This window comes from Leucoraja erinacea, chromosome 1 (assembly GCF_028641065.1).
Source record: "Leucoraja erinacea ecotype New England chromosome 1, Leri_hhj_1, whole genome shotgun sequence".
In the NCBI taxonomy this organism is placed as follows: Eukaryota; Metazoa; Chordata; class Chondrichthyes; order Rajiformes; family Rajidae; genus Leucoraja; species Leucoraja erinaceus.
In genome coordinates, this window is record NC_073377.1 from 53,986,119 (window position 1) to 54,012,671 (window position 26,553).

Below are 26,553 nucleotides of genomic sequence, written 5' to 3' on the forward strand. Positions count from 1 at the left end.
GAAATTGTCTTTGTTTGGATGGCTGTGGAAACGGAATTTCGTTTGGGCCTCACTGAGGCTCAAATGACAATAAATGGTATTGTATTGTATTGTATTGAGACAAATGAAAAAAAAAAAAAATGAAATGATTCAATTTTTGAAAAATGTACTTGAAGCTATTGCACTTGGTTACTTCCCTAACTACCTTCAGCCTCCCAGAGCACTAAATATTATTTTCCATGGTTCTGCTGTGCTTCATTGTAGTTACTTTTAACATCATACTCTTTACTAACTACCTTTAATGATGTCTGGAGATGCAATCTCGGTTATCTCTGTAATTCCCATGCTTGCCAAGCAAATGGAGCACATAGTTTTAAGTAGCCCTTGGGAATGACAAAAATCTGCCTGAAGTCTGAAACAAAAGTAGGAAATGCTGTAAATCTTCAAGAGGTCCGGCATATCGACAAAATGGAAACAGAATTGATGTTTCAAGTCGAAGACCTTTCTAAGAACAGACGTACCTTTCACCCATCAACTATGTTTCACCTATCAAGTTCCTTTCACCCACCTTTCACTTATCCTGGTCTTGACTGTCATATGTTTACAAACATTTTTGGTAGATATTTTAGGTTCAACTTCACTTTTCATGCTTAATTCTTTTTAATCGTTGTTTCTCTGGTACTTTTCTCTTTACACTACATTGTACTCATGTACAGTATGATTTTACCGTATATGACACAAACAAAGCTTTTCTCTGTATCCTGGTATACCAGAAAGTAATAAACCAATGCCAATTTTACCTCATTACCATCTTCCATTTTAACCACATTCCCTGTATTTTTTATACACTCAAAAAAAACATATGCTTATTCTAGACGTATGTATTTACATAACCTACCCTTTAATTTCTAGTCAGAATGATTTTTGAACTTTATTAATGCCATTGTTTTAACATCATCTAATGTTGGTCGACTGCCTTTTTTCTAAATTTTAAACCTGCTGAAAATAACTGATATCTGATTTTTACCAATTTAAAAGTGAATCTAATTTTCCTTTGATTTGATTATGCTCTTGTACAATTTTGTTACCTAGGATCAGTTTAAGCACCGTACCCTCCTAATCACATGCAACATATTAGTAAAACATCTTTTCCAGTTGTTTACTTGATTAGTCTAAAATTACTTACATCCTCCTTACCTCTCACCTTTTCAAGATTAGACAGATGTCTTTCTGGAAGTGATTATCATGTAAAAGGATGCATTTGTATGTGCATTCAGCCATTGCCTCAGGTGTTCTGTAAATGGCTTTGTGCGATGCAAGGCTGATCCATGATTAGCAAGTATGATGCACACATTACACTGGGCTGGTGATGGAGAGATGTATTGACAGCATATGCACTGACTGCTTTGACTTCGAATGAGTAAAACTCAAAACCATTCTTGCAATCTTGCATTTATGTGCTGTAAATCTGTCCTTTGTGATTGTTTTGCATTTCTCTGCATTAATTACAACTCTTCAGATTTGCATCTATTCTTTCAGACTTCTGTTGGAAAACTAGTAAGCGCAATTGATAAGCGCAATTTTTGAAATGCAGACATCTTAAATACTTGATGTGGCTTGCCTGTTGTGACCATGTTGAAATATCACCTCGTCTCACAGTGATGCACACAATCAGATGTCGACGATTTGGAAACAGAGGATGTACTTCCCACAGCAGCTGAGGAAGCACAATCTACCACAGGCAATGATGGTCCAGTTCTATACGGCCATCGTAGAGTCTGTCCTCACCTTCTCCATCATGGTCTGGTTTGGCTCAACCACCAAGCACGACACCCGGAGCCTGCAGCAAATCGTCCAATCAGCTGAGAAGGATATTGGCTGCAACCTTTCCTCCATTGATGAACTGTACACTGCAAAGGCCAGGAAGTGAGTAGGTAAGATCATCTCTGACCCCTCTCACACTGGCCACAAACTCTTTGAATCACTTCCCTCTGGAAGGTGATATATAACCTTCCGGACTGTCAAAGCTGCCACAGCCAGACATAAAAACAGCTTTTTTTCCACGCGTATAGCTCTACTCAATAATCAAAAATCTGTAGACTTCTTTTGCTCTGGTATTTTATTTAATTCATATGTTTAATCAATAATGTTTTATTATCAATGTTTAGTTTTATATATCATTCTTAACTGTCACTGTATGTCATGCTGTCACTTGCGGGCGGAGCACCAAGGCAAATTCCTTGTATGTGAATACTTGGCCAATAAACTCATTCATTCAAGGTCATCTTACATTTGTTTGCTTCTTTGATCTTGGTGGTGATTGCTAGTTCATGCTGTGTGCAGAACTGAACAAGCAATGTCACATTTTCACTCTCCCTGCCATACACATCGATGTCAACCAACATGAGCATTAATTTCTGCATTTAAAAAAATTGTATTGTTTTATTGGAACGATGAGGCTTGCATATAAGTGTTGTTTCATTTTGTCAGGTGAAAGGATACTTTATGCCAGGGATCCTTCCCTTTCTTTCTTGTGGACCTTTGTACAATACTTTCTCTGGACATTCTGTTTATTAGCTTTTCTCGACTGTCACATGATGTGATCACATACACTATTTATTATCCTATTTTTTTTGGACAAAATAATCCACCATTGTCCTTTAGGATTTGGGGCTTTGAATCTCATGTTGGGGAAGTGCACTCGAGTGAAGCTATGAATGAATGAATGCATGTTTATTGGCCAAGTATGTACAAATATAAGGAATTTGCCTTGGTGCTCTGCTCGCAAGTAACAACACAACATACAGTAACAATTAAGAATGACACAACACAAAAATATTAAACATTAATAATAAAGAATTATAGTTTTAACATGTGAATGAAATAAAATACCAGAGCAAAAGGATGCTACAGACTTTTGATTATTGAGTAGAGCTACTACTCGTGGAAAAAAGCTATTTTTCTGTTTGGCTGTGGCAGCTTTGCCAGTCCGGAGTCGCCTTCCAGAGGAAGTGATTCAAAGAGTTTGTGGCCAGGATGAGAGGGGTCAGAGAAGATCTTACCCGCTCGCATCCTGGCCCTTGCAGTGGACAGTTCGTCAGTGGAGGGAAGGTTGCAGCCAATAACCTTATCAGCTATTGTGGTTTCTTTCAAAAAGACTGCTGATGGGACATTGACTGCCTTGGCTTTTCCACTCTCCCCACTTGCACTAACTACCATTCACAGAACGTGCATCGCTCCCCTCACTAGGAAACAACCCTGATATCATCATCCATCCTGTTGACGAGGCTGCCGTTGTTATAGTTTCGCAAATCTTGTCGAGATCAACTTCTGAGCCTTATTTTTGTGTTACCCTTTGGACTGTGAGCCCACCACTAAACATCTGCTCCACAGTCACAGACTTCATTGTCCACAGCCACAAAACCTAATTTCCTTGGGCGATCTTCTCTCCACAGCTTCTAACCTGTAATCCTACAGCATTGCCCAATCTGCTTCTACCGTTGACCCAAGATCTACAAGCAGGATTCCAGCCATTCTTTCAGCCTGCACTTGGCCGACTGAACATTTCTTCCCACCTGATTCCTTTGGTCCTATTTCTTCTCAACTGCATCAGTCAACTTTGGATGTCCTCCACCACTTTCACAGTTTCCAATTCAGTAGTCTTAATAGGTACATCTTCAATGTCAATATACAATCCCTCTGCATCTGCATCTCATATCAGGAGGATCTGAGGGCTGTCTATCTTTTCCTTGAACAGTGCACTCACCAGCAACCTCCATACACTTGTCCTCACATCAAACAACTTCCCATTCAACACCACTCGCTGTGTCCAGACCAAAGGATGCAGCCATGGTATGGATGGGCCCAAGCTACGCCTGTCATTTTGTGCGATACTTGGAATTGTCCTTATTTCAAACTCTTTATTTGAGCCCACTCATTTATCTAACACTTCCGATTTGTCACCAACTACATTTGATGTTGCTTTCTGCTCTGGCGCAAAATTCAATTTTCATCACTTTTACAGCCAATTTTCTCCCTAATCTAATTTTCAATATGGTCCCTTTCTGGCTTTCCTTACCTTTCTGGATCTTTCCATTTCCATTTCGGGGCCACGAATAGCCACTGCAATCCCATGGATTCCCACAGCTACCTTGATTAAACTGTCTCCTGGAAAGTCTTCCGATTCTATTTATTTGCACAGATGATGAGACAGTCTGCACAGGTGCTTCTGAAGTCCTTTTCTTCCTTCCTCAACTGTGTGCTTTCCCTCTGTTATAGCAGACAGAGACCATGAAGCCATCTTATCGATTTTCTTTCTAGACAAAGCAAGAACAGAGTTCCCTTTGTACCTGCCTTTCACCCCAAACTAGCCTCTGCCGACAACAGGTAATTCTTAGCAATTTCGTCCAGCTCCAACAGGATTCCACCATGATAACAAGGCTCATCGCAAGCTCCAGGAGCAACACGTCGTCTACTGTCTGGGCACTTTGCAGCCTGGGGGAATTGATTTTTGAATTTTCTGTTTTCATGTGCATTGGGCATTTTTGCCTTCTGTCCTTTTTTCTTTTCTGTCTTTTATAATCAGACAATGACACATTAGCAATAGATCACACAAAGAAGTTTAATATTTTCTGCTCCATTATTTCACCCAATCGGAAACATTCCATTGAACCATTCATCACCTTTACCCACCTCCTCTGTTACCTAGACTAAATTATTTCTGTCTCAGTTCTGATGAAGAAACCTGGACCTATAACATTAACTGTTTCTCTTCACAAAGAACCCACCTGACCGGCTGCGCTTTTCCAGCGTTTTCCGTTTTGTTTCAGCTTTCCAGCATTTGCAGTTCTTTTGACTTTGGATACAAAAGAGTTGCTTTGTCCCAGCTATGATGCTAAATGAGTTCAAAGGTTGAGGTTTTGTTCTCAGATGAATTAAATTAAACTGAATTTGCTTTGGCCATGACCATTCTGTTTGGGTTTCTGGGAATTGATGATCATGCATAGTGATAGGTACCTTAATTTTCAGATTTATTATATACGGGGTCTAAATGGTAAAAACATAAATACATTTTTGTACTGAGTATATTAGCATTCAAACTGGTAAGTTGGGAATTGTGGCTTTAGCATGTTTTATGCAAGGAAGGAGCAATTGATTGTGGAGAGAATCTAATTATCCAACAAATAGTCCAGAGGGCAGAAAGCAGAGGCAATAAATTGCCATCTTAGTATACAGGTTTTATTGTTTTATTATTTTATAATTATGAAATTATTATTATTATTAGAAATAAAGGCAAAAGCTTCACAACCAATTTAAATAATTAATTTGGTCCTAACAGACGTATTGCTTGTTGATTTTGTAATCATCGTTCCAAATATTTTTTTGTTGCTGAAAATAATTTGAAATTTCTGAACTGTTAAATTGATTTTCTTCTGTTGTAGTACTTGGAAAATATTTTCGGTCTTCTCTTCCAACTGCTGCAACAAGTCACAGAATGTGATACAAAAATGCATGTTTTGCACGTTATTTCTTGTGTCATCGAAAGAGTTGGGATGCAGGTAATGTTCCAGAAATGCTTACATTGTGCTTTACATAATACTTTCTGCAAAATAAAACTATTCAAATTGGAAACTTAATCATGTACACGTTTTTTCTCTGGTTATCATTTTAATAATGATATTTGATAAATTATAGGGTACCTATTGTGATATTTCCAACTTGAATGCGACCAATCAATTATGTTAGATCAGGAAAGAAAATTATCATTGATTGCACCTTTGCTCAGTGACTAGTTCTGTACTTTTAATTCTGTACAAGATTTTAGAATTAATCTAATTTGCAATAATTGAACTTGTATTTCCTCTGCTTTTGCTTAAAAAAATATTTGTATTTATTTATAGATTCGTCCTTATGTTGGATGTTTGGTGCAGTATTTACCTTTGCTTTGGAAGCAGTCTGAAGATCACAATATGTTACGATGTGCAATTCTCACAACACTGATCCACCTAGTGCAGGTATGGTTTGAAAGAATGCATTATCTTGTCAACAAGTGTAAACATTCTGAATTTCTTTTCATTATGCTTTTCTGAAAGTCCAACTGCAGCATCAGATTTGTTTTATATTATTTTTGCAATTTATATGTCTGAAGTCTAGTTATCAACAAGACTTGCACATGATTGGAATGATGACGGGCTTTTATTGCTCATGAAAATGTTTTGTGCAAGTCATTATTTTGAAGAAAGAAGAAATTAAAAAATGTTAGTCACAGTTTAACAGTTTGATTTTGGAATAGAATCGGCTGACATCAAGTTTGGAGATAATTAATTCATCCAATTCAGTTAATTGATATTTGAAGGCTATGCACCTTTTTTAATTAGAGAGCTGTCCAATGGACTAATCAAGTCATATTTATGGAATCATCACCTATTCAGCATCCTAGATTTTGCAGGAAAAGGGAAGGTGGCTTAGTGGGTGAATGGGAAACCTCAATGTCCATCCCTATGAGTGATTTGGTAATAATACTGGCAATAATATTCTTTTTGTCAGTTAGGATACCAAACCTGTACATAAATAAGGTCCTTTATGAGTGGAATGAGACATCCTTTGTCCTTTACCCAAATCCTCTTCCAATAATGTCCAACATATCATCTGCTTTGCTAATCGCTTGCTGAACCTGTATGTTGTCTTTAACTAATATGCCATGCCGAGAAACAATCTTCTTGGAAATCCAAAAAAGATAAACACAAATAGCTGGAGTAACTCAGCAGGACAGGCTGTATCTCTGGAGAGAAGAAGTGGGTGACGTTTCGGATTGAGACCATTCTTCAGAAATATAGGAGACAATGTAGAGAGATAAAGAACAATGAATGAAAGATATACAAAAAAGTAACAATGATAAAGGAAATAGGGCATTCCTAGCTGTTTGTTAGGTGAAAACGAGAAGCTAGTGCAACTTGGGTGGGGGAGAGATAGAGAGAGGGAATGCTGGGGCTACCTGAAGTTAGAGAAATCTTAATCATATCACTGGGCTGAAAGCTGCCCAAGCGAAATATGAGATGCTGTTCCTCCAATTTGCGTTTAATCTCACCCTGACAATGGAGGAGACCTAGGACAGAAAGATCTGTGTAGGAATTGGAAGGAGAATTAAAGTGTTTAGCAACCGGGAGATCATGTTCAGGTGGACTGTGCGAGAGTGTTCCGTGAAACGATCGCCCAGTCTGAGTTTGGTCTCACCGATGTATAAGAGTCCACATCTGAAACAACAGATATAGTAAATTAGTTTGGAGGAGGTGCAAGTGAACCTCTGCCTAAACAGTAGGGACTATTGGGGTCCCTGACAGAGTTGAGGGAGGAGGTATGGGGACAGGTGTTGCATCTTCTGCGGTTGCAACGGAAGGTATCAGGGGAGGGGGTGGTTTGGGTGGGAAGGGATGAGTTAACCAGGGAGTTGATGAGGGAACAGTCTCTGCAGAAGGTGGAATGGGGTGGAGATGGGAAAATGTGGCTAGTGGTGGGATCCCGTTGGAGGTGGTTCCTCTGATTCTTCCTTGACCGCAGAACCATTGAATTTCCCTCTGCCTGGCGGAGCTGGTCCTCACTCTTAATAACTTCTCCTTTGACTCCTCCCACTTCCTCCAAGTCCAAGGTGTAACTATGGGAACAGCAACTCGTATTTCACTTGGGCAGCTTACAGCCCAGTGGTATGAATATTGATTTCTCACTTCAGTAGCCCGGCATCGGTAGTAAACATCTCTTTTATTGTATTCCAGTCCTCTTGAAATAAATACCAGCATTGAGTTTGCCTTCTTTACTACCGATGCAGGGGCTACTGAAGTGAGAAATCAATATTCATACCACTGGGCTGTAAGCTCAGTTTGCAGAGGATTTGGGTAAAGGACAAAGGATGTCTCATTCCACTCATAAAGGACCTTATTTATGTACAGGTTTGGTATCCTAACTGACATAAAGAACATTATTGCCAGAGAGGGAGTACAGTGGATTCACTGAGCTATTTCCAGGAATTATGATGAAAGATTTAGCTTATTGGGTCCATATTCCCCTGAGTTTAGCAGAAGGGGTGAACAACTCTTTGAAACTTACAAAATTATTCCAGCTGTCCATAGGATGCAGAGAGAATATTTTTCTTGGCTGAAGAGTCTAGAACCAGAATAAGGCCATTTAGGACTGAGATTAAGAGAAATCTATTTCAATGGAGGTTAGTGAATCTTTAGGATTCTCTACCCTGGAGGGTTGTGTAGCTGATAGATAAATAGATCTTTGTAAATTAAAGATATTAAGCGATATGGAGACAAAAGGAAGGAAATGGTATAGAAGTAAATCAACAAATCTTGAATGGTAGAGCAGGTTCAAAGAGCCACAGGCCCTATTACTGCTGTAAACACCATGGCAATGAAACACCAAGTGCATCAAACTGGGTGAAGAGTTGCAGACTGGTCAGTCTCGTCTTTGGCACTGATTACCATGCAACGTGAACAGTGAGCATGAAGATACTCATGGGGATTCATACTTTCGTTACCTAGTAATTGATCACCATCATTCATCTCTGGATTCAGTCATTTTCAAGTTGAAGTGGAATATAATTTGACTGAAGGTCATGGTCCACAGTACATCAGGGTTCTGGGACCAGGAGAGATCTTCGGAAACATGCACGCCCATGAATTTGGAGCTCTTGACCCTTTCTACCATCGACCCGTTGATATAAACGGGACTGTGGGTCCCCATCCTAGCCCTTCCAAAGTCCACTATCAGTTCCTTGGTTTTGCTGGTGTTGAGAGCCAGGTATTGTGCTGGCACCATTTGGTACTATCTTCCTGCCACTTTTCTGCCCACTCACCCATCCTGTCCTGCAGGGTCCCTGCTTTCTCTACACTACCTGCCCCTCCACCTATTTTTGTATCGTCTGCAAACTTGGCCAAGAAGCCTTCAATACCCTCGTCCAAATCATTAATATACAACGTGAAGACTAGTGGCCCCAGCACCAACCGCTGCGGAACTCCGCTAGTCACTGACAGCCACCAGAAAAAGCCCCCTTTATTGCCGCTCTTTGCCCCCTTCTGCCATCCAGCCAACCGTCTATCAATGCTAGTATCTGCCATTTGATGCCGTGGGCTCTCATCTTACTTAGCAGCCTAACGTGTGGCACCTTATCAAAGGCTTTCTGAAAATATAGGTAAACAACATTTACTGACTTTCCTTTCTCTGTCATGCTATTTACTTCTTCACAGAATTCCAGCAGATATGTCGGGCAAGACCTCCCCTTCACAAAATCATGCTGACTTCGGCCTATTTTTATCGTGAACTTCTAAGTACTCCGTAACCTCATCTTTTATAATGGACTCGAAAATCATACCAACCACAAAGTCTGACTAACCGGCTTATAGTTCCCACTATTCTGCTTTGTTCCATCCTTGCGCAGCAGGGTTATTTTGGCAATTTTCCAATCATCCGGAACCTCTCCTGACTTTAATGATTCTGGAAATATCAAGAATTACTATTGAGGACTGACATGAAGTCACAAGCTGATGGTGGGGGATCTGGGCCAGGTATCTATTGGTTTTTATCATGGGTCACCTGTGAGCACTGAGCTCTCGATGCTGATCGCAAGCTCGAGACCAATGGAGTCAACCTTTCATTGAGATCAATGTGGATCTGCTGGCCGATATGCCCAAACACTGGCTAATCATAAGGCGATGTTGCAACTCTGTGGTGATAGATTCCTTATGACTAGGTAATCTCCCTGATGAAACCATGACAAGTTATCCTCCACAACTACAGCAGCTGCATTGAAATGAATGAATGAAATCAGCTGCCATATGAAAAAAAGTACAGCTTTCTTTTACATTGGAAAGTTGGTGTGTGTGCAATCTGAGCCAGGGAGCATCAATTTTAACATATTTTAAAACACTTTTTTAATCTCAGGATGTGTTTCAATAATTCCTCTGGATTACTTTCCCTTTTTTGTTTTGAATAACATCCACATTCTTCATAGACAATTTAACATTTTCTGAAGGTTGTTTCTTTATATTAACAATTACATCCTTTTGCTTAGTACTATATTTCTTAGGACCTTGTTCCTTCCTTTGTTATCCTCGATTCTTGGCTTTGGTAGGCCCTATTTTTCTCAACAGTTTATTTTGTCTTCAGTTATGTTAATTTCACCAGATGCATTTGTATATCATATGCATTCTGTGCATTTGAGCACATGTTGGGAATATGTATAGAGTTGATAATATTATTTTCCTTTCCATGTGGTAGAATTATTTGTCTACTTTTCCTGCTGTCTGTAGGGTTTGGGAGCAGACAGCAAAAATCTGTACCCATTCTTGTTGCCGGTCATTCAGTTGAGTACAGATGTTACCCAGCCTCCCCACGTTTATCTCCTGGAAGATGGTTTAGAATTATGGTGAGTAAACCATCCTGAGAAATTGTTTGACTTTTAATGAAATTGACAATTTTGTTGTTCTGCATCGTCATTTACTCATTGGATAGGATTTTGCTGGAAAGCATCAAGAGTTCGGAAGTTCAAGATTTGATGCACGAGACCCTGAATTTGGTATTAGATGATCAACTTTTCAGAAATTCACAGAATATCAGTTCAGTAGTTTATAATGGCTTTGATGGAGTGTAATGGATTATTTTTAGGTGTCTTGGTCTCAGCTGCCTCAAATGTTGGTTCACAATTGGGATTTGGCTCTGTGTTATGCTTCTTTTGCCAACTCTGCAACATTTCAAAACTCCCAAAGTTGTGCCAATTAGGTGAACATCAACAGGAAGTGGCTTGTGCCCAAAGAATAGCATTCAAATGAATGGGGTATTTGAGCCTATTCCATGCCCATCTGATAAATGCTGGAGAGACAAATCCCCAGTATAATGGTAGGGACTTTAGTACATTTGGATGCCGCTATTGGGTTCCATAAGAAAACCAATAATGGAACATTATGACAGATATGGTGGCAATAGTTCCAAACTTGAAGCGGGACCAAAGCTTTAGACAATAGGTGCAGGAGTAGGCCATTCGGCCCTTCGAGCCAGCACCGCCATTCAATGTGATCATGGCTGATCATTCCCAATCAGTACCCCGTTCCTGCCTTCTCCCCATATCCCCTGACTACGCTATTTTAAGAGCCCTATCTAGCTCTCTCTTGAAAGCATCCAGAGAACCTGCCTCCACCGCCCTCTGAGGCAGAGAATTCCACTGACTCACAACTCTCTGTGAGAAAAAATGTTTCCTTGTCTCCGTTCTAAATGGCTTACTCCCTTATTCTTAAACTGTGGCCCCTGGTTCTGGACTCCCCCAAAATCGGGAACATGTTTTCTGCCTCAAGCTTGTCCAAACCCTTAACAATCTTATAAGTTTCAAAGAGCCCCTCTCATTCTTCTAAACTGCAGAGTGTACAAGCCCAGCTGCTCCATTCTCTCAGCATATGACAGTCTCGCCATCCCTGGAATTAACCTTGTAAACCTACGCTGCATTCCCTCAATAGCAAGAATGTCCTTCCTCGAATTAGGGGACCAAAACTGCACACAATACTTCAGGTGTGGTCTCACTAGGGCTCTGTACAATTGCAGAAGGACCTCTTTGCTCCTATATACGATTCCTCTTGTTATGAAGGCCAATATGCCATTCGCTTTCTTCACTGCCTGCTGTACCTGCATGCTTACTTTCATAGACTGATGAACAAGGACCCCCAGATCCCGTGTTCAAGAAGGAACTGCAGATGCTGGAAAATCGAAGGTACACAAAAAAACTGGTGAAACTCAGCGGGTGCAGCAGCATCTATGGAGCAAAGGAAATAGGCAACGTTTCGGCCTGAAACGTTGACTATTTACTTCGCTCCATAGATGCTGCTACACCCGCTGAGTTTCTCCAGCTTTTTTGTGTATCCCCAGATCCCGTTGTACTTCCCCTTGTCCCAACTTGACGCCATTTAGATAGTAATCTGACTTCCTGTTTTTGCTACCAAAGTGGATAACCTCATATTTATCTGCATTAAACTTCATCTGCCATGCATCTGCCCACTCCCCCAACCTGTCCAAGTCACCCTGCATTCTAATAGCATTCTCCTCACGGTTCACACTGCCACCCAGCTTTGTGTCATCTGCAAATTTGCTAATGTTATTTTGAATCCCTTCATCCAAATCATTGGTGTATATTGCAAATAGCTGCGGTCCCAGCACCAAGCCTTGCGGTACCCTACTAGTCATTGCTTGCCATTCTGAAAGGGACCCGTTAATCCCCACTCTTTGTTTCCTGTCTGCCATCCAATTCTCTATCCATGTCAGCACTCTACCCCCAACACCATGTGCCCTAATTTTGCCCATTAATATCCTATGTGGGACCTTATCAAATGCTTTCTGAAAGTCATAACCAAAGACCATACTCACTCAGCCTTTTTGCCCCAAACAGTCTGTTCATTTAATGTAACTGTATATGAAAGCATCAAAATATTATAATACCAAAAAGTTTATTGACATTTTTTTAGAAAAAATCAACATATATGATTAAAAAACTATACAGTTCGAAATAATTTAATGTTTTGTTGACTTTCATATTTCATACATTTTATTGCAGCTGGGTGTTGTAATTCTTGAATTCTGAGAGCAACTTGCTGTTTAAGTGAAGGTAGAAGCATCTTTAGCATAGATTTCAGGATATGTTTTCAGTAATACAGGCTTCAGATTCATGATAAACAATTTGGATACATTTAGGTTTTTATTTATAACAAACATAGTACAAACAGCATTAAAACATGGAAATATTTGTAGCTGATTTCATCCATACTCACTGTGATGCCGTTCCACCCTAATCCCATTTGCCCTCATTAGGCCTGTTATCCTTTCCTGCTACATCTTTCCTATCCAAGTACCTGTCCGAACGACTTTTAAGCATTCTAATTGTATCTCCATCCACGATCTCCTCTTGCAGCTCGGTCCAGAAATGTACTACTCCATACATGAAACCTATTCCTCAGATCTCCTTTAAGTTTCTCTTCTCTCCCCTTAAACCTGTATCCTTTCATTGTCATCTTCCCTGGGGAAAAATAAGTGTTTTTATCTATTTCTGTAAATACATTGACACTTTGCAAACTATTTCAAGTGGTTTACAAAATCATCATTTTGTAAACCACTTGAAATTGTTTGCAAAGTGTCAATGTATTTACAGAAATTGTTATTCAGTAACATGCCTTTAGACCCAAGCCTAAATCTATGACAAAGGTCAATCAATTTGCTATCAGCCTAGATTTTGCCCAACTGTGCAGATTGAGGTTTGTATCTTTTGATTAAAACAAGGGTGTTACAAATTAATCCATAATTAACAGTATATGGATTAGTGTTTTCTGTGTTTGTTTGAAAATAATACTTGCCAAGATTTTAAAAAAAAAGAGAACAGTCCAGCATGATAAATGCTCATGTATATTTCTGAAATGGCAAGTGGAGAGTTACTGCAAAGTACAAGAAACATATCCCATATGTGCATTATGACAGCAAAATAATTCATTCTTTGGATCAGTGAAAGAGCATGAGTAGTATGTGAGAAATCTTAGGTGGGAAAAGAGAGTATCGTGTTATTTAATGAAGTTAAAATGAACCAGTAGCTGTGCTTTTCTTTGTGGTGTTAAACTGTAGTTTGATTATCATCATTTATTGTTTCATTATCTTTAGATGTTAATCCCCATAGCAAATAAGCTATGTAATTACATTGTTATTCTGAATTGCTAATTATAGTCATAAGTATTTTAATCAGTGTTTCTGTTTGGGTGCTGATGTTGAGATGCTGCAGTATTGCAGTAATTTTATCAGATTATACTGTTCACCTGTTTATTTTGAGGCTGTTAAATATTATTTGAAATTCTGACAATTGCATTTTTATTGCCGCCTTGTAGGTTAGCGACATTGGAAAACAGCCCATCCATCACTCCAGAGCTCCTTGGAGTGTTTCAGAATATGTCAGCTCTACTTGGTAAGTATAAAATGTGGCCCAATGGGTTTATATTTTAAATAACAAATTTATTCAGGATGGCTTTTAGGATTGTCATATTTTGTAACCAATATTTGCAAATACCATTTAACAAAACTTTGATTCAAGCTATTTACTGAATTAAATGGCGGTCTTGGCTGTTTCTCCTGCGATGTGGTTGGGGAAGGAATTTAATAATAAATTAATCTTTTTTTTTTTTTTAAATCATCACGTTATTGCTCCAGTTTTTAATTTCTTTCCAGCTTTAAGTCTGAGTCACAATCCATTGCAGTGACCTGAAGCATTTTAGAAAATCTCTATTTAAGCAAATTATATGGAATATCTTTCCTAGATTTTCGAGAACAGCATTTAACATTCTTTATTTATTATGTTGCTATGTTTTGAGGCTTTTTGTGATTGATGAATTTGCTGAAATGAATGACACACCACATCACAATTTGGTGCCATAGCAATATTCTGATAAGATTGCACATGCCAATTGAGTTAACTTTTTCGTAAACTGCAGTTTTTCATTGTACCCCAATGCAACAGACTGGATGACAATAAAATAAAAATGATAAAGCATTTGCTTTTATGTATTGTGACATCAGCGGAGAATTGTGAACATGCAAGCTCATTGCTGCAAAGGAGTTAATGATTTGGCCCTTCGGCCCAACTTGCCCATACCAACCAACATGTCCCAGCTACATTAGTCCCACCTGCCTGTGTTTGGTCCATATCCCTCCAACCTGTCCTATCCATGTACCTGTCTAACTGTTTCTCAAAAATGTTGGGATAGTCCCTGCCTCAACTATCTCCGCTGGCAGCTTATTCCATACACCCACCAACCTTTGTGTGAAAAAATTACCCCTCAGATTCCTGTTAAATCTTAGAAACCACCGGGAGGTGCCACCAATGGCTGCCTCGTCAGCAGCTGTTAGTCCTTTCACCTTTTTGTTATTTTTAGTATGTATAATTGTATGTTTTAAATGTTTCGTAGTATGTCTTATGTGGGGGGGGGGAAACCATTTTTTAGTCACTTACCTGGACAGAGATGCGACTTTTCTCTGTGTCGCATCTTTGCCAGCCCCTCGCGGCCTGCCAACTGGGTTGGCACGACCAGAGCTTCAGCGGTGGCGCAGCACTGAATAATCATCGTGGAGTGGGGCAATGCCTTATAACCATATAACAATTACAGCACGGAAACAGGCCATCTCGGCCCTACAAGTCCGTGCCGAACAACTTTTTTCCCTTAGTCCCACCTGCCTGCACTCATACCATAACCCTCCATTCTCTTCTCATCCATATGCCTATCCAATTTATTTTTAAATGATACCAACGAACCTGCCGCCACCACTTCCACTGGAAGCTCATTCCACACCGCTACCACTCTCTGAGTAAAGACGTTCCCCCTCATGTTACCCCTAAACTTCTGTCCCTTAATTCTGAAGTCATGTCCTCTTGTTTGAATCTTCCCTATTCTCAAAGGGAAAAGCTTGTCCACATCAACTCTGTCTATCCCTCTCATCATTTTAAAGACCTCTATCAAGTCCCCCCTTAACCTTCTGCGCTCCAGAGAATAAAGACCTAACTTATGCAACCTATCTCTGTAACTTAGTTTTTGAAACCCAAGCAACATTCTAGTAAATCTCCTCTGTACTCTCTCTATTTTGTTGACATCCTTCCTATAATTGGGCGACCAAAATTGTACACCATACTCCAGATTTGGTCTCACCAATGCCTTGTACAATTTTAACATTACATCCCAGCTTCTATACTCAATGCTCTGATTTATAAAGGCTAGCATACCAAAAGCTTTCTTTACCACCCTATCTATATGAGATTCCACCTTCAAGGAACTATGCACGGTTATTCCCAGATCCCTCTGTTCAACTGTATTCTTCAATTCCCTACCATTTACCATGTACGTCCTATTTTGATTTGTCCTGCCAAGGTGTAGCACCTCACATTTATCAGCATTAAACTCCATCTGCCATCTTTCAGCCCATTTTTCCAAATGGCCTAAATCACTCTGTAGACTTTGGAAATCCTCTTCATTATCCACAACACCCCCTATCTTGGTATCATCTGCATACTTACTAATCCAATTTACCACCCCTTCATCCAGATCATTGATGTACATGACAAACAACAAAGGACCCAACACAGATCCCTGAGGCACCCCACTAGTCACCTGTCTCCAACCCGACAAACAGCCATCCACCATTACCCTCTGGCTTCTCCCATTCAGCCACTGTTGAATCCATCTTGCTATTCCGGCATTTATACCCAACAGTTTAACCTTCTTAACCAACCTTCCATGAGGAACCTTATCAAAGGCCTTACTAAAGTCCATATAGACAACATCCATTGCTTTACCCTCGTCAATTTCCCTAGTAACCTCTTCAAAAAATTCAAGAAGATTAGTCAAACATGACCTTCCAGGCACAAATCCATGTTGACTGTTCCTAATCAGACCCTGTTTATCCAGATGCTTATATATATTATCTCTAAGTATCTTTTCCATTAATTTTCCCACCACTGAAGTCAAACTAACAGGTCTATAATTGCTAGGTTTACTCTTAGAACCCTTTTTAAACAATGGAACAACATGCGCAGTACGCCAATCCTCGGGGACTATTCCCGTTTCTAATGACATTTGCCGGGGATCGTCGTCTGTGTTGGAGCTCCGGAGTGTTGGGTCTGCTGACTAACACCGTGGAGATGTGGTCTGCGGAGCTTCTAGCTGCAGGCGCTGACATTAACATCGCGGAGGCCTGGGATCTTTTGCTCGGCCTGTGGCCTTCAGAAGCTGCGGTCGATTCGGAAAAGCCGCGAGCGTGTTCCTCCATTCCGACGCTGGAGTTCCGATCATCCCGGCGAGAGGGCCTTTACATCGGGTCGTCCGTAGCGGCGACTGGGGAGGGTTGAAAAGCCCCGATGACAGGTGAACAAAGAGGAAGATGACTGAACTTTATTGCCTTCCATCACAGTGGGAAACGTTGATTCCACTGTGCTTACTGGTTATGTTAAACTCTATCGTTTATTGTGTTTTTATTTGTATGGCTGTATGGTAACTCAAATTTCACTGTACCAATTGGTACCAATAAATGTGAACTTGAACTTGAAACATAAAAAATAGGTGCAGGAGTACGCCATTTGGCTCTTCGAGCCAACACTGCCATTCAATATGATCATGGCTGATCATCTAAAATCAGTACCCCATTCCTACTTTATCCCCATATCCCTTGATTCCTTTAGCCCTATGAGCTAAGTCTAAATCTCTCTTGAAAACATCCAGTGAATTGGCCTCCACTGCATTCTGTGGCAGAGAATTCCACAGATTCACAACTCTCTCAGGAAAGCTCTTGGAATGAACTTGTACTGTGGGACAGGGCTTTAAATGATAGTGCCCAGGGAAGTGATGTAGAATAAAGTGTCCTATGGTTACACGTACATAGTTCCCTGAACATGGTAACAGAGATGTACAATTCACATGCAACAAGCTTTCATTAGCACCAAAGAAATAAACACAGAAAATAGGTGTAGGAGTAGGCCATTTGGCCCTTCGAGCCTGCACCGCCATTCAATATGATCATGGCTGATCATCCAACTCAGTATCCCGTACCTGCCTTCTCTCCATACCCCCTGATCCCCTTAGCCACAAGGGCCACATCTAACTCCCTCTTAAAATATAGCCAATAAACTTGCCTCAACTACCTTCTGTGGCAGAGAATTCCAGAGATTCACCACTCTCTGTGTACCACAAAAAATGATTTTCTCATCTTGGTCCTAAAAGACTTCCCCCTTACCCTTAAACTGTGACCCCTTGTTCTGGACTTCGCCAACATCGGGAATAATCTTCCTGCATCTAGCCTGTCCAACCCCTTAAGAATTTTGTAAGTTTCTATAAGATCCCCCCTCAATCTTCTAAATTCTAACGAGTACAAGCCGAGTCTATCCAGTCTTTTTTCATATGAAAGTCCTGCCATCCCAGGAATCAGTCTGGTGAACCTTCTCTGTACTGCCCCTATGACAAGAATGTCTTTCCTCAGATTAGGAGACCAAAACTGTACACAATACTCCAGGTGTGGCCTCACCAAGACCCTTATTATAGAGGCGTACAAAATCATGAGAGGAGTAGATCGGGTAGATGCACAGTCTGTATTGTTGGACGAGTTGGGCCGAAGGGTCTGTTTCCACTGTATAAGATATATTGTAAATAACTGGGGTCCTGGCACCGAGCCTTGCGACACCCCACCAGTCACTGCCTGCCATTCTGAAAAGGACCCGTTAATTACTACTCTTTGCTTCCTGTCTGCCAACCAGTTCTCTATCCGTATCAATGCCCTACCCCCAATGCTCTGTGCTCTAATTTTGCACACTAATCTCTTGTGTGGGACCTTGTCAAAGGCTTTTTGAAAGTACAGGTACACCACATACACTGGTTCCCCCTTATCAATTCTACTTGTTACATCCTCAAAAAATTCCAGAAGGTTAGTCAAGCATGATATCCCCTTCATAAATCCATGCTTACTGACTGAGCCTATCAATGCTTTTCAAATGCGCTGCTATGACATCTTTAATAATCGACTCAAGCATCTTCCCCACTACCGATGTAAGGTTCACTGGTCTATAATTCACCGTTTTCTCTCTCCCTCCTTTCTTAAAATGTGGGGTTACATTGGCTGCCCCGCAGTCCACAGGAACGGATCCAGTGTTGAGAGAACATTGGAAAATGATCACCAGTGGATCCATGATATCTCGGGCAACCTCCTTGAGTACTCTGGGATGCAGACCATCAGGCCCTGGGGATTTATCTGCCTTCAGTCCCAACAGTTTACATAACATAATTTCCTGACTAATGTGGATTCCTTTCAGTTCCTCCCTCCCACTAGATCCTCGGTCCCCTGGTATTTGTGTCTTCATTAGACAGAACCAAAGTACTTGTTTAACTGTTTTGCCATTTCGTTGTTTCCCATTATAAATTCATCTTTATCTGTTCGTAAGGGACCTACCTACATTTGTCCTCACTACTATTTTCCTTTTTACATATCTAAAGAAGCTTTTAGAATCAGTTTTTATATTCCTGCAAGCTATCTTTTATGCTCTTTTTTTCTCCCTCTTAATTAACCCCTTTGTCCTCTATTGAGTTCTACATTTCTCTGGCCAATTTATATGCCTTTTCCTTGGATTTAACACTATCCCTGATTTCCTTCATTAGCCGCGGTTGATTCGCCTTCCCCGTTTTAGTTTTTCGCTAGACAGGGATGAACAATTTTTGGAATTTATGAGGTCTTTAAATCTTTGTCATTGCTTCTCCACCGTCAACCCTTTAAGTATAATTTGCCAGTCTATCCTAGCCAATTCCCATCTCATACCTTCAAAGCCTCCTTTCTTTAGGTACAGGACCCTAGTCTCTGAATTAACCGTGTCAATCTCCATCCTAATGCAGAATTCCACTATATTATAGTCACTGTTGCCCAAGGCTCTTTGCACAACAAGATCGCTAACTAATCCTTCCTCATTACACAATACCCATTCTAGGTTGGCCTCTCCTCCAGTCGGTTCTTCTACACATTGGTTTAAAAAACCATCCCATATACATATCCTTTTCATCTGTGCATTAATTGCCTCATACTGTGTTTTGTATTGAATTCTGTATTTACTTTGTGTACTAGTCATATCTCTACTATTTATTTCATTCCCCTTACATGTTTTTCCTCTACCTGCTACATTTTTGTAAGGTGTCCTTGAGACTCTTGAAAGGCGCCCATAAATAAAATTTATTATTCCCGGAAATCCTTCTCAGAGTTGCTACAAATTTGGTTGGCCCAATCTATATGTAGATTAAAGTCACCCATGATAAAGTCACCACATTTGTGGAATTCCCTGCCACAGAGGGCAGTGGAGGACAAATCACTGGATGGATTTAAGAGGGATAGAGCTTTGAGGGCTAGTGGAATCCAGGGATATGGGGAGAAGGCAGGCACGGGTTATTGATTGGGAACGATCAGCTTTGATCACAATGAATGTTGGTGCAGGCTCGAAGGGCCGAATGGCCTCCTCCTGCACCTATTTTCTATGTTTCTATGTTTCTTTGATAACTGCTGTACCTTTGCTACATGCATCCCTAATAACCTGTTATGCTATGCCTATGAGGAAAATAAATTATCGTTAAAATTGTATTATCAAAATATCATGAATACTAAAATTCTAAAGAACACTCAAAGTATTTATAAATGTCACTCAAACCTGAGGATTATATTTAATTCCAGCTACTAATTTTCCGGCTCCAAACTCCCAGCTCCTAATTTAAAAAATCTGCATACCGCATAAGCCGACAGAGCATCTTGTAGAAATCTTCCAAATTAAAACAACTTAATTGCTTGAAGCTGCTTATTTCCCTGTTGTGCTTAGCTTTTCTAGATGGCCCAGAGTCTGGATAACACACAGTATTGAAGCCTCATCTAATGACGTAAAGATTTGATTTCAAGTCCATACCCTCAAATAATTTATTTAAAAGCATTAAATAGTCTTTCACCAAAATGAATCTCATTTGGTGCTATCTGCTTCCATGTTATCCTGTCAGTCACTTGATTAAATTTCCTATGGATAACATTTAAATATATTTGAGTTACCCTCAAATATGTGCAAATATGATGCCTGACGTTTGACAGATTTTCCTTGCATATTGTATAATGACAATGTTTTAAGTCTAGAACTATTTGTACAGTGAATTCACATTTTAAGATGAATCTGGAATAACAGGAAATTATGAATTCATTTACACACTGTATAATCTTTCCTCATACCAAAACTTAACCAAGAATATCTAAGACTGCTTTCTCAGGCAGTAGAATAACAAGAAGGCAGGTTAGAAATGATCTGCACTTCAGCCAATACACCACCTCTCTCCCTGGGAATATCTACCCATGTCCCTGCCATTCTTCAGCCCCCAACTTCCAATCCAAGACACACTCTAGTCTCTGATTCCCAGCCACACACCCATCCCTGGTCTTAGTCAGACTCTGGCTCCCAGCTGAAAATCTGGGCCTCATCCTCTTCGTAATCTGGCTACACACCAGGTTACGTTCCCCCTGTATCCTGATCATGATCCTGGCCTCGCTCTCTTCCATTTGCACAACTTGCTGCCATTTTCTTCTTGCTTGTTCGGACAACTGGCCCTGCTTCTACATACACCAGGTCGCACTCCCATGATACTCCATTCCTCCCCTTTGACATGTTCCTGCCAAATTCCCACAGCACAAAGTTCAAAGTGGATTGTTCCCAACCATTCGGTGATGGTGGATGTCCAAAGCAGAAGCAGATGATTTTGGCTAGTCGGCTACAGCAAATATGAATGTTTGATAGAAAACGTGGAGATTGACCCTTAATTGGAGGTGTCATCTTTGGACAGTTTGTAAATTGCCTTTTGGCATTCCTGCCCGCCATTGATCCATAATTATGTTGCATGGATCTGCCTTTGGTTGTAGAACAATGTCATACTTCTATTGACAGAACCCATGACTATTTACTGAGAGGTTTTGCTTATTACATGAATAGTAGTTAAAATATGCATACCTCAGAAGAAAATAGACAAATCTCCAGAAATACATGGACAGGATAGGTTTAACGTGAAATGGGCTAAAAGCAGGCAGGTGGGACGAGTGTAGTTGGGTAATGTTGGTCGGTGTGGGCAAGTGCTGGACCAAAGAGCCTGTATGATTCTATGACCCTATGGCACTATATCCCAATAAAAAGCCTGAAAGCATAATTTACTGAAGGATCATCTATTTTTTTGCAAAATCTTTCAATATTTCACAAATATTTATTCTAACCTGTAAATGAAGCTTAAGAAATAGAAAGTTTCCATGAACGGTAAATAAAACAATGTATAGTCATCCTATATATTATATTTTTTCAGTAAAATAGCTGACCTTTTATTTCAGCACAATTTTTGTGGACGGAATACATTTTTCTTATTATTTTAAAATCCGTCAAGCCTTTTTAAAAAATATGCTCAAGAACTAGAGGGCATAGGTTTAAGGTGGGAATGAAAAGTTTTATGGAAACAAGATGGCAACGTTTTCCACACAGTGGGTATGTGGAATGAGCTGCCAGAGGAGGGAGTTGTGACAAGTGCCATTCCAACATTTCAAGGCCATTTGGGCAGGTCCATTCTGAGGAAGGGTTCAGAGAGATATACTAGACTAAGTCAGACCCTTTGGGTTCCTGTCACACGGGAGGCCAGGTTCCGCAACGCAATATTCCACCACTCACTCATAGCCCCCAACTGCGGAGACGCGGCTCATTTCCCCATATACCCCAGCAATCCCTCCCGCTCCTCTTCATCCTCCTTCATTCCCCTCTCCTCATCCCCTCACCCAATATCTCACTTCCTCTCCTTTCCCCTGCCCTCAGTCACTCCCTCCCTACCCTCCTCCTATTCTCTCCCCCACCTCCCTCACTCCTCACCTCCCTCTATCCCCCCCCCCGCTATCCCTCCTCACCGCTCCCACTGCCCTCCTCTCCCTCTTTTCCCCTCTCCCTACCTCCCCCTCCTCTTTATTCCCCCTCCTCCACCACCAATCTCACCCCCCCACTTTCCCCCCTCTCCCTCCCTACCCCCTTCATACCCCCCTCCTTTCTCTCAATCCCCACACTCTCCCTCATCTTCCCAGGATCTTTCCCTTCTCACCTCCCCCAATCCCACCCTCACTTCTCTCTCCCTCTCTTTTCCCTTATCCTCAGTCACTCCCTTCCTCCATAACTCCTCTCCCCACCCTATCCTTCTCCTATCCCTCTATCCCCCACCTCCACCACTACTCACCTCCCCTATCCCCTCCCACTATCCCTCCTCACCTCCTCCACTGCCCTCCTCTCCCTCTATTCCCACTCGTTACCTCCCCCACTCCCTCCCTCACCTCCCTCTATTCCCCTCCCCCACCAGATATGAGACAGGAAAAAAAGAGGAAGAGATAGATTTCTCCGTGAAACCTGCGGATTTTGAAATTCGGCCAGACTCCACCGAAGCCGCGGCCCCATCATCGCGAGGCCTCAGCGCCTCCTGGATCGCCGCGTACAGCCCTGGCCGGGGCCTCGCGGGTAGAAGCCCAGGTGGATGAAGCGTTCAACGGCGCCCGCAGGTAGGGACCACAGAGGCCTTGAAGTGGGGCATTGACAGCTGTGAAGCCTCGCGACGATCGGGTCACAGCGGCGGCAATGCCCCACCGAACGTCAATATCTGCGGATTCGCGGAGAAATCTCTTGCCTGCCCACTCTCCCTCCTCACCTCCCCCACTTTCTCTCCTCTCCCTCCTTATCCCTTCTTCTCCTCAATCCCTCTCCTCTCCCTCAATCCTCCCCCTCACCCTCCTCACCTCCCCAGGATCTCGAGGTTGCAGCCATCGGCCTCAGAGCCAGCCTTAGCCCCCATGCCCCAGATCGCCCCACCAGCTCTCCATCCGGCAGAGCATTAGTGATGCTTACTCCATTGCCGCTCCTTCAGCTTTATATTCTCCTCGCCGGTATTTTCGGACAAACTTCGTGTCTGCCTCGTTCTTTAACGGGCAACCGCTACAATACCATCGATCGGAACAAATCGTGTTGCTCTTGAGAATGGTGAGTAAGGTGGCGAAATATCATAGCGCTATCGTGTACCGTTTTTGCGCAAATAGAAAAAACACGCAAACTGGAAGATAATAAGATCAGAGTTTTAGTTATGTATAGATAGATAGAAGACAGACAGACTGACCAGGCGCAAGCAAATGGGACTAGCTCAGACGGGGCATCTCGGTCTGCATGTTGGGCTGAAGGGCTTGTTTCAATGCTGTATGCCTGCAGCCATGTGGGTAGATAATTCCAAATATTCACCAGCCTCTCACCTCAGTCCTTGATTGGCTGGCCTCTTATTTTGAGACTCTGATTCCTGGCTCTCGACAACCCCAACCAGGGACGATGGTGTTCATGTGATTGTGCGTCAAGCCCTTTAAGAATTTTATACATTTCAATAAGATCATATCTCATTCTTCCAAAATTTCTTAGCATGCAAATCAAGTTTGCTTGATCTATCTTTGTACATGATGTTCCAGCTGAGGAATCAATCTGGTGAACTGTACACAGCATTCCAGTTGCGGTATCATCGCAGTTGAATAATTGATAACCATAAGTGCATGACAGTGAGCAGCTTTGATATCCACGAATAAATGATCGGTAGTGCAGAAGGAAAGGGTGGTATTTGTGCTGTGAATCACAATGTGGTTGTATTTATTATTAAATCCTACATTTTAATGGTTGAATAATTCAAAATGAAAATGGATTAGCATTGCAAAACATATTGGTTTAATTTAAAATACAAATTAATGAGAATTAATTTTGGTATACCATAATGTTATAGATGCAGACATCTTAAGTGTCATTGAATGGAGGATATTTTCTTCTTTCTAGTTAGTGTTCTGTGTTAAAAGATAATATTTAGAGTCATAGAGTGATACGGTATGGAAACAGGCCCTTCGTCCCAACTCGCCCACACCGGCCAACAATGTCCCAGCTACACTCGCCCACTTACCTGCGCTTTGTCCATATCCCTCCAAACCTGTCCTATCCATGTACCTGTCTAACTGGTTCTTAAACAATGGGATAGTCCCAGCCTCAACGGCCTCCTCTGGCAGCTTGTTCCATGCACCCACCACCCTTTGTGTACCCCTCGGATTCCTATTAAATCTTTTCCCCCTCACCTTGAACCTATGTCCTCTGGTCCTCGGTTCCCCTACTCTGGCCATGTGATTCTTTGCATTTACCCGATCTGGTCAAGTCAAGTCAAGTCAAGTTTATTTGTCACATACACATGCGAGATGTGCAGTGAAATGAAAGTGGCAATGCTCGCGGACGTTTGTGCAAAAAGACAAACAACCAAACAAACTATAAACACAATCATAACACACATATACCTTTACATAATAAATAATGGAAGGAAAAACGTTCAGTAGAGTTAGTCCCTGGTGTGATAGGCGTTTACAGTCCGAATGGCCTCTGGGAAGAAACTCCTTCTCAACCTCTCCGTTCTCACCGCATGGCAACGGAGGCGTTTGCCTGACCGTAGCAGCTGGAACAGTCCGTTGCAGGGGTGGAAGGGGTCTCTCATGATATTGTTGGCTCTGGAGTTGCACCTCCTGATGTATAGTTCCTGCACGTCGTTTTGTCCTGCAGTGTGTCAAGTTCCCATAGTGCGTTCGGCCGAACGCACTACTCTCTGCAGAGCCTTCTTGTCCTTGGCAGAGCAATTCCCAAACCAGATGGTTATCGGGCCGAAACCCTTCTTCAGACCCTTCTGAAGAAGGGTTTTGGCCCGAAACGTTGCCTATTTCCTTCGCTCCATAGATGCTGCTGCACCCGCTGAGTTTCTCCAGCTTTTTTGTGTAACCTTCGATTCTCCAGCATCTGCAGTTCCTTCTTAAACATTCTATACTCGATACTCTGACTGATGACGGCCAAAGTGCCAAAAGCCTTTTTGACCACCTTATCTACCTGCGATTCGACCTTCAAGGAACCATGCACCTGTACTCCTAGATCCCTCTGCTCTGCAACACTACCCAGAGGCCTACCATTAATTGTGTAGGTCCTGCCCTTGTTCGACGTCCCAAAATGCAATACCTCACACTTCTTTGTATTAAATTCCATCAACCATTCCTACGCCCACCTGGCAAATCAATCCAGATCCTCCTGCAATCTTTCACAACCATCTTCACTATCTGCAAAACCACTAACTTGTGAATCATCAGCAAACTTGCTAATCTTGCCCTGAATGTTCTTATCCAAATCATTGATGTAGATGACAAACAGTAATGGGCCCAGCACCGAAAACTGAGGCACGCCACTAGTCACAGGCCTCCAGTCCAAGAAACAACTTTCCACCATCACCCTCTGCTTCCTTCCATGGAGCCAATTTACTATCCAGATAGACACAAAATGCCAGAGTAACTCTGCGGGTCAGGCAGCATCTCTGGAGAAAAGGAATAGGTGACGTTTCGGGTTGAGACCCTTCTTCAGACTGAGTCAGAACAGAGGGAAGCTAGAGGTATAAAAAGGTATAGAACAATCAGAGCAGGCACCAATAGCCAAGGAGCCCATAATGGTCCATTGTTGGCTCTGGGGGAGGTGATAAGAAAAGGATATGAACAGTGAAACTAGCAGGACGATTGGGGTAGGGGAAGGACAGAGAGATTACTTGAAATTGGAGAAATAAGTACACATACTGCTGGATTGTAAGCTGTCCAAGTGAAATATGAGGTGCTGGTTCCTCAAATTTGTGTGTGGCCTCACAATGAGGAGTGATGTAGGAGTGATAATGTTCATGATTTTGTGTTCATAGGAGCAGTTCCTCTCCATTTCAAAGCTGTTGTCATCTTTGAGGAAAAAAACTCAACTTGGTTTCTTTCTCCTTAGCCATTTGTCCTACTTGGAGTGCAGTGGTGCAAATGATTGAACCATGTTTCTCCTTTGAGCTCAGCTTAATTATCTGAGAGATGTTGAGGAACTACAGTTCTGTGGGCGTAAAGTAGTTATATTTTTTAATATAAGGTAATTGGCAGTTT

General features: G+C 41.6%; 1 protein-coding gene across 2 annotated transcripts in view; it reads left to right on the forward strand.

Annotated features, from left to right (window-relative positions):
* The window catches only part of ipo11 (importin 11), a 333,610-nt gene that overhangs the window by 141,837 nt on the left and 165,220 nt on the right, over window positions 1-26,553 (forward strand). For both annotated transcript variants that reach the window (XM_055634916.1, XM_055634917.1), the window contains exons 20-23: window positions 5,421-5,537; window positions 5,880-5,993; window positions 10,287-10,402; window positions 13,884-13,960. In XM_055634916.1, coding sequence (XP_055490891.1) covers window positions 5,421-5,537; window positions 5,880-5,993; window positions 10,287-10,402; window positions 13,884-13,960 — 424 coding nt within the window. The remainder of the gene's footprint in view (window positions 1-5,420; window positions 5,538-5,879; window positions 5,994-10,286; window positions 10,403-13,883; window positions 13,961-26,553) is intronic.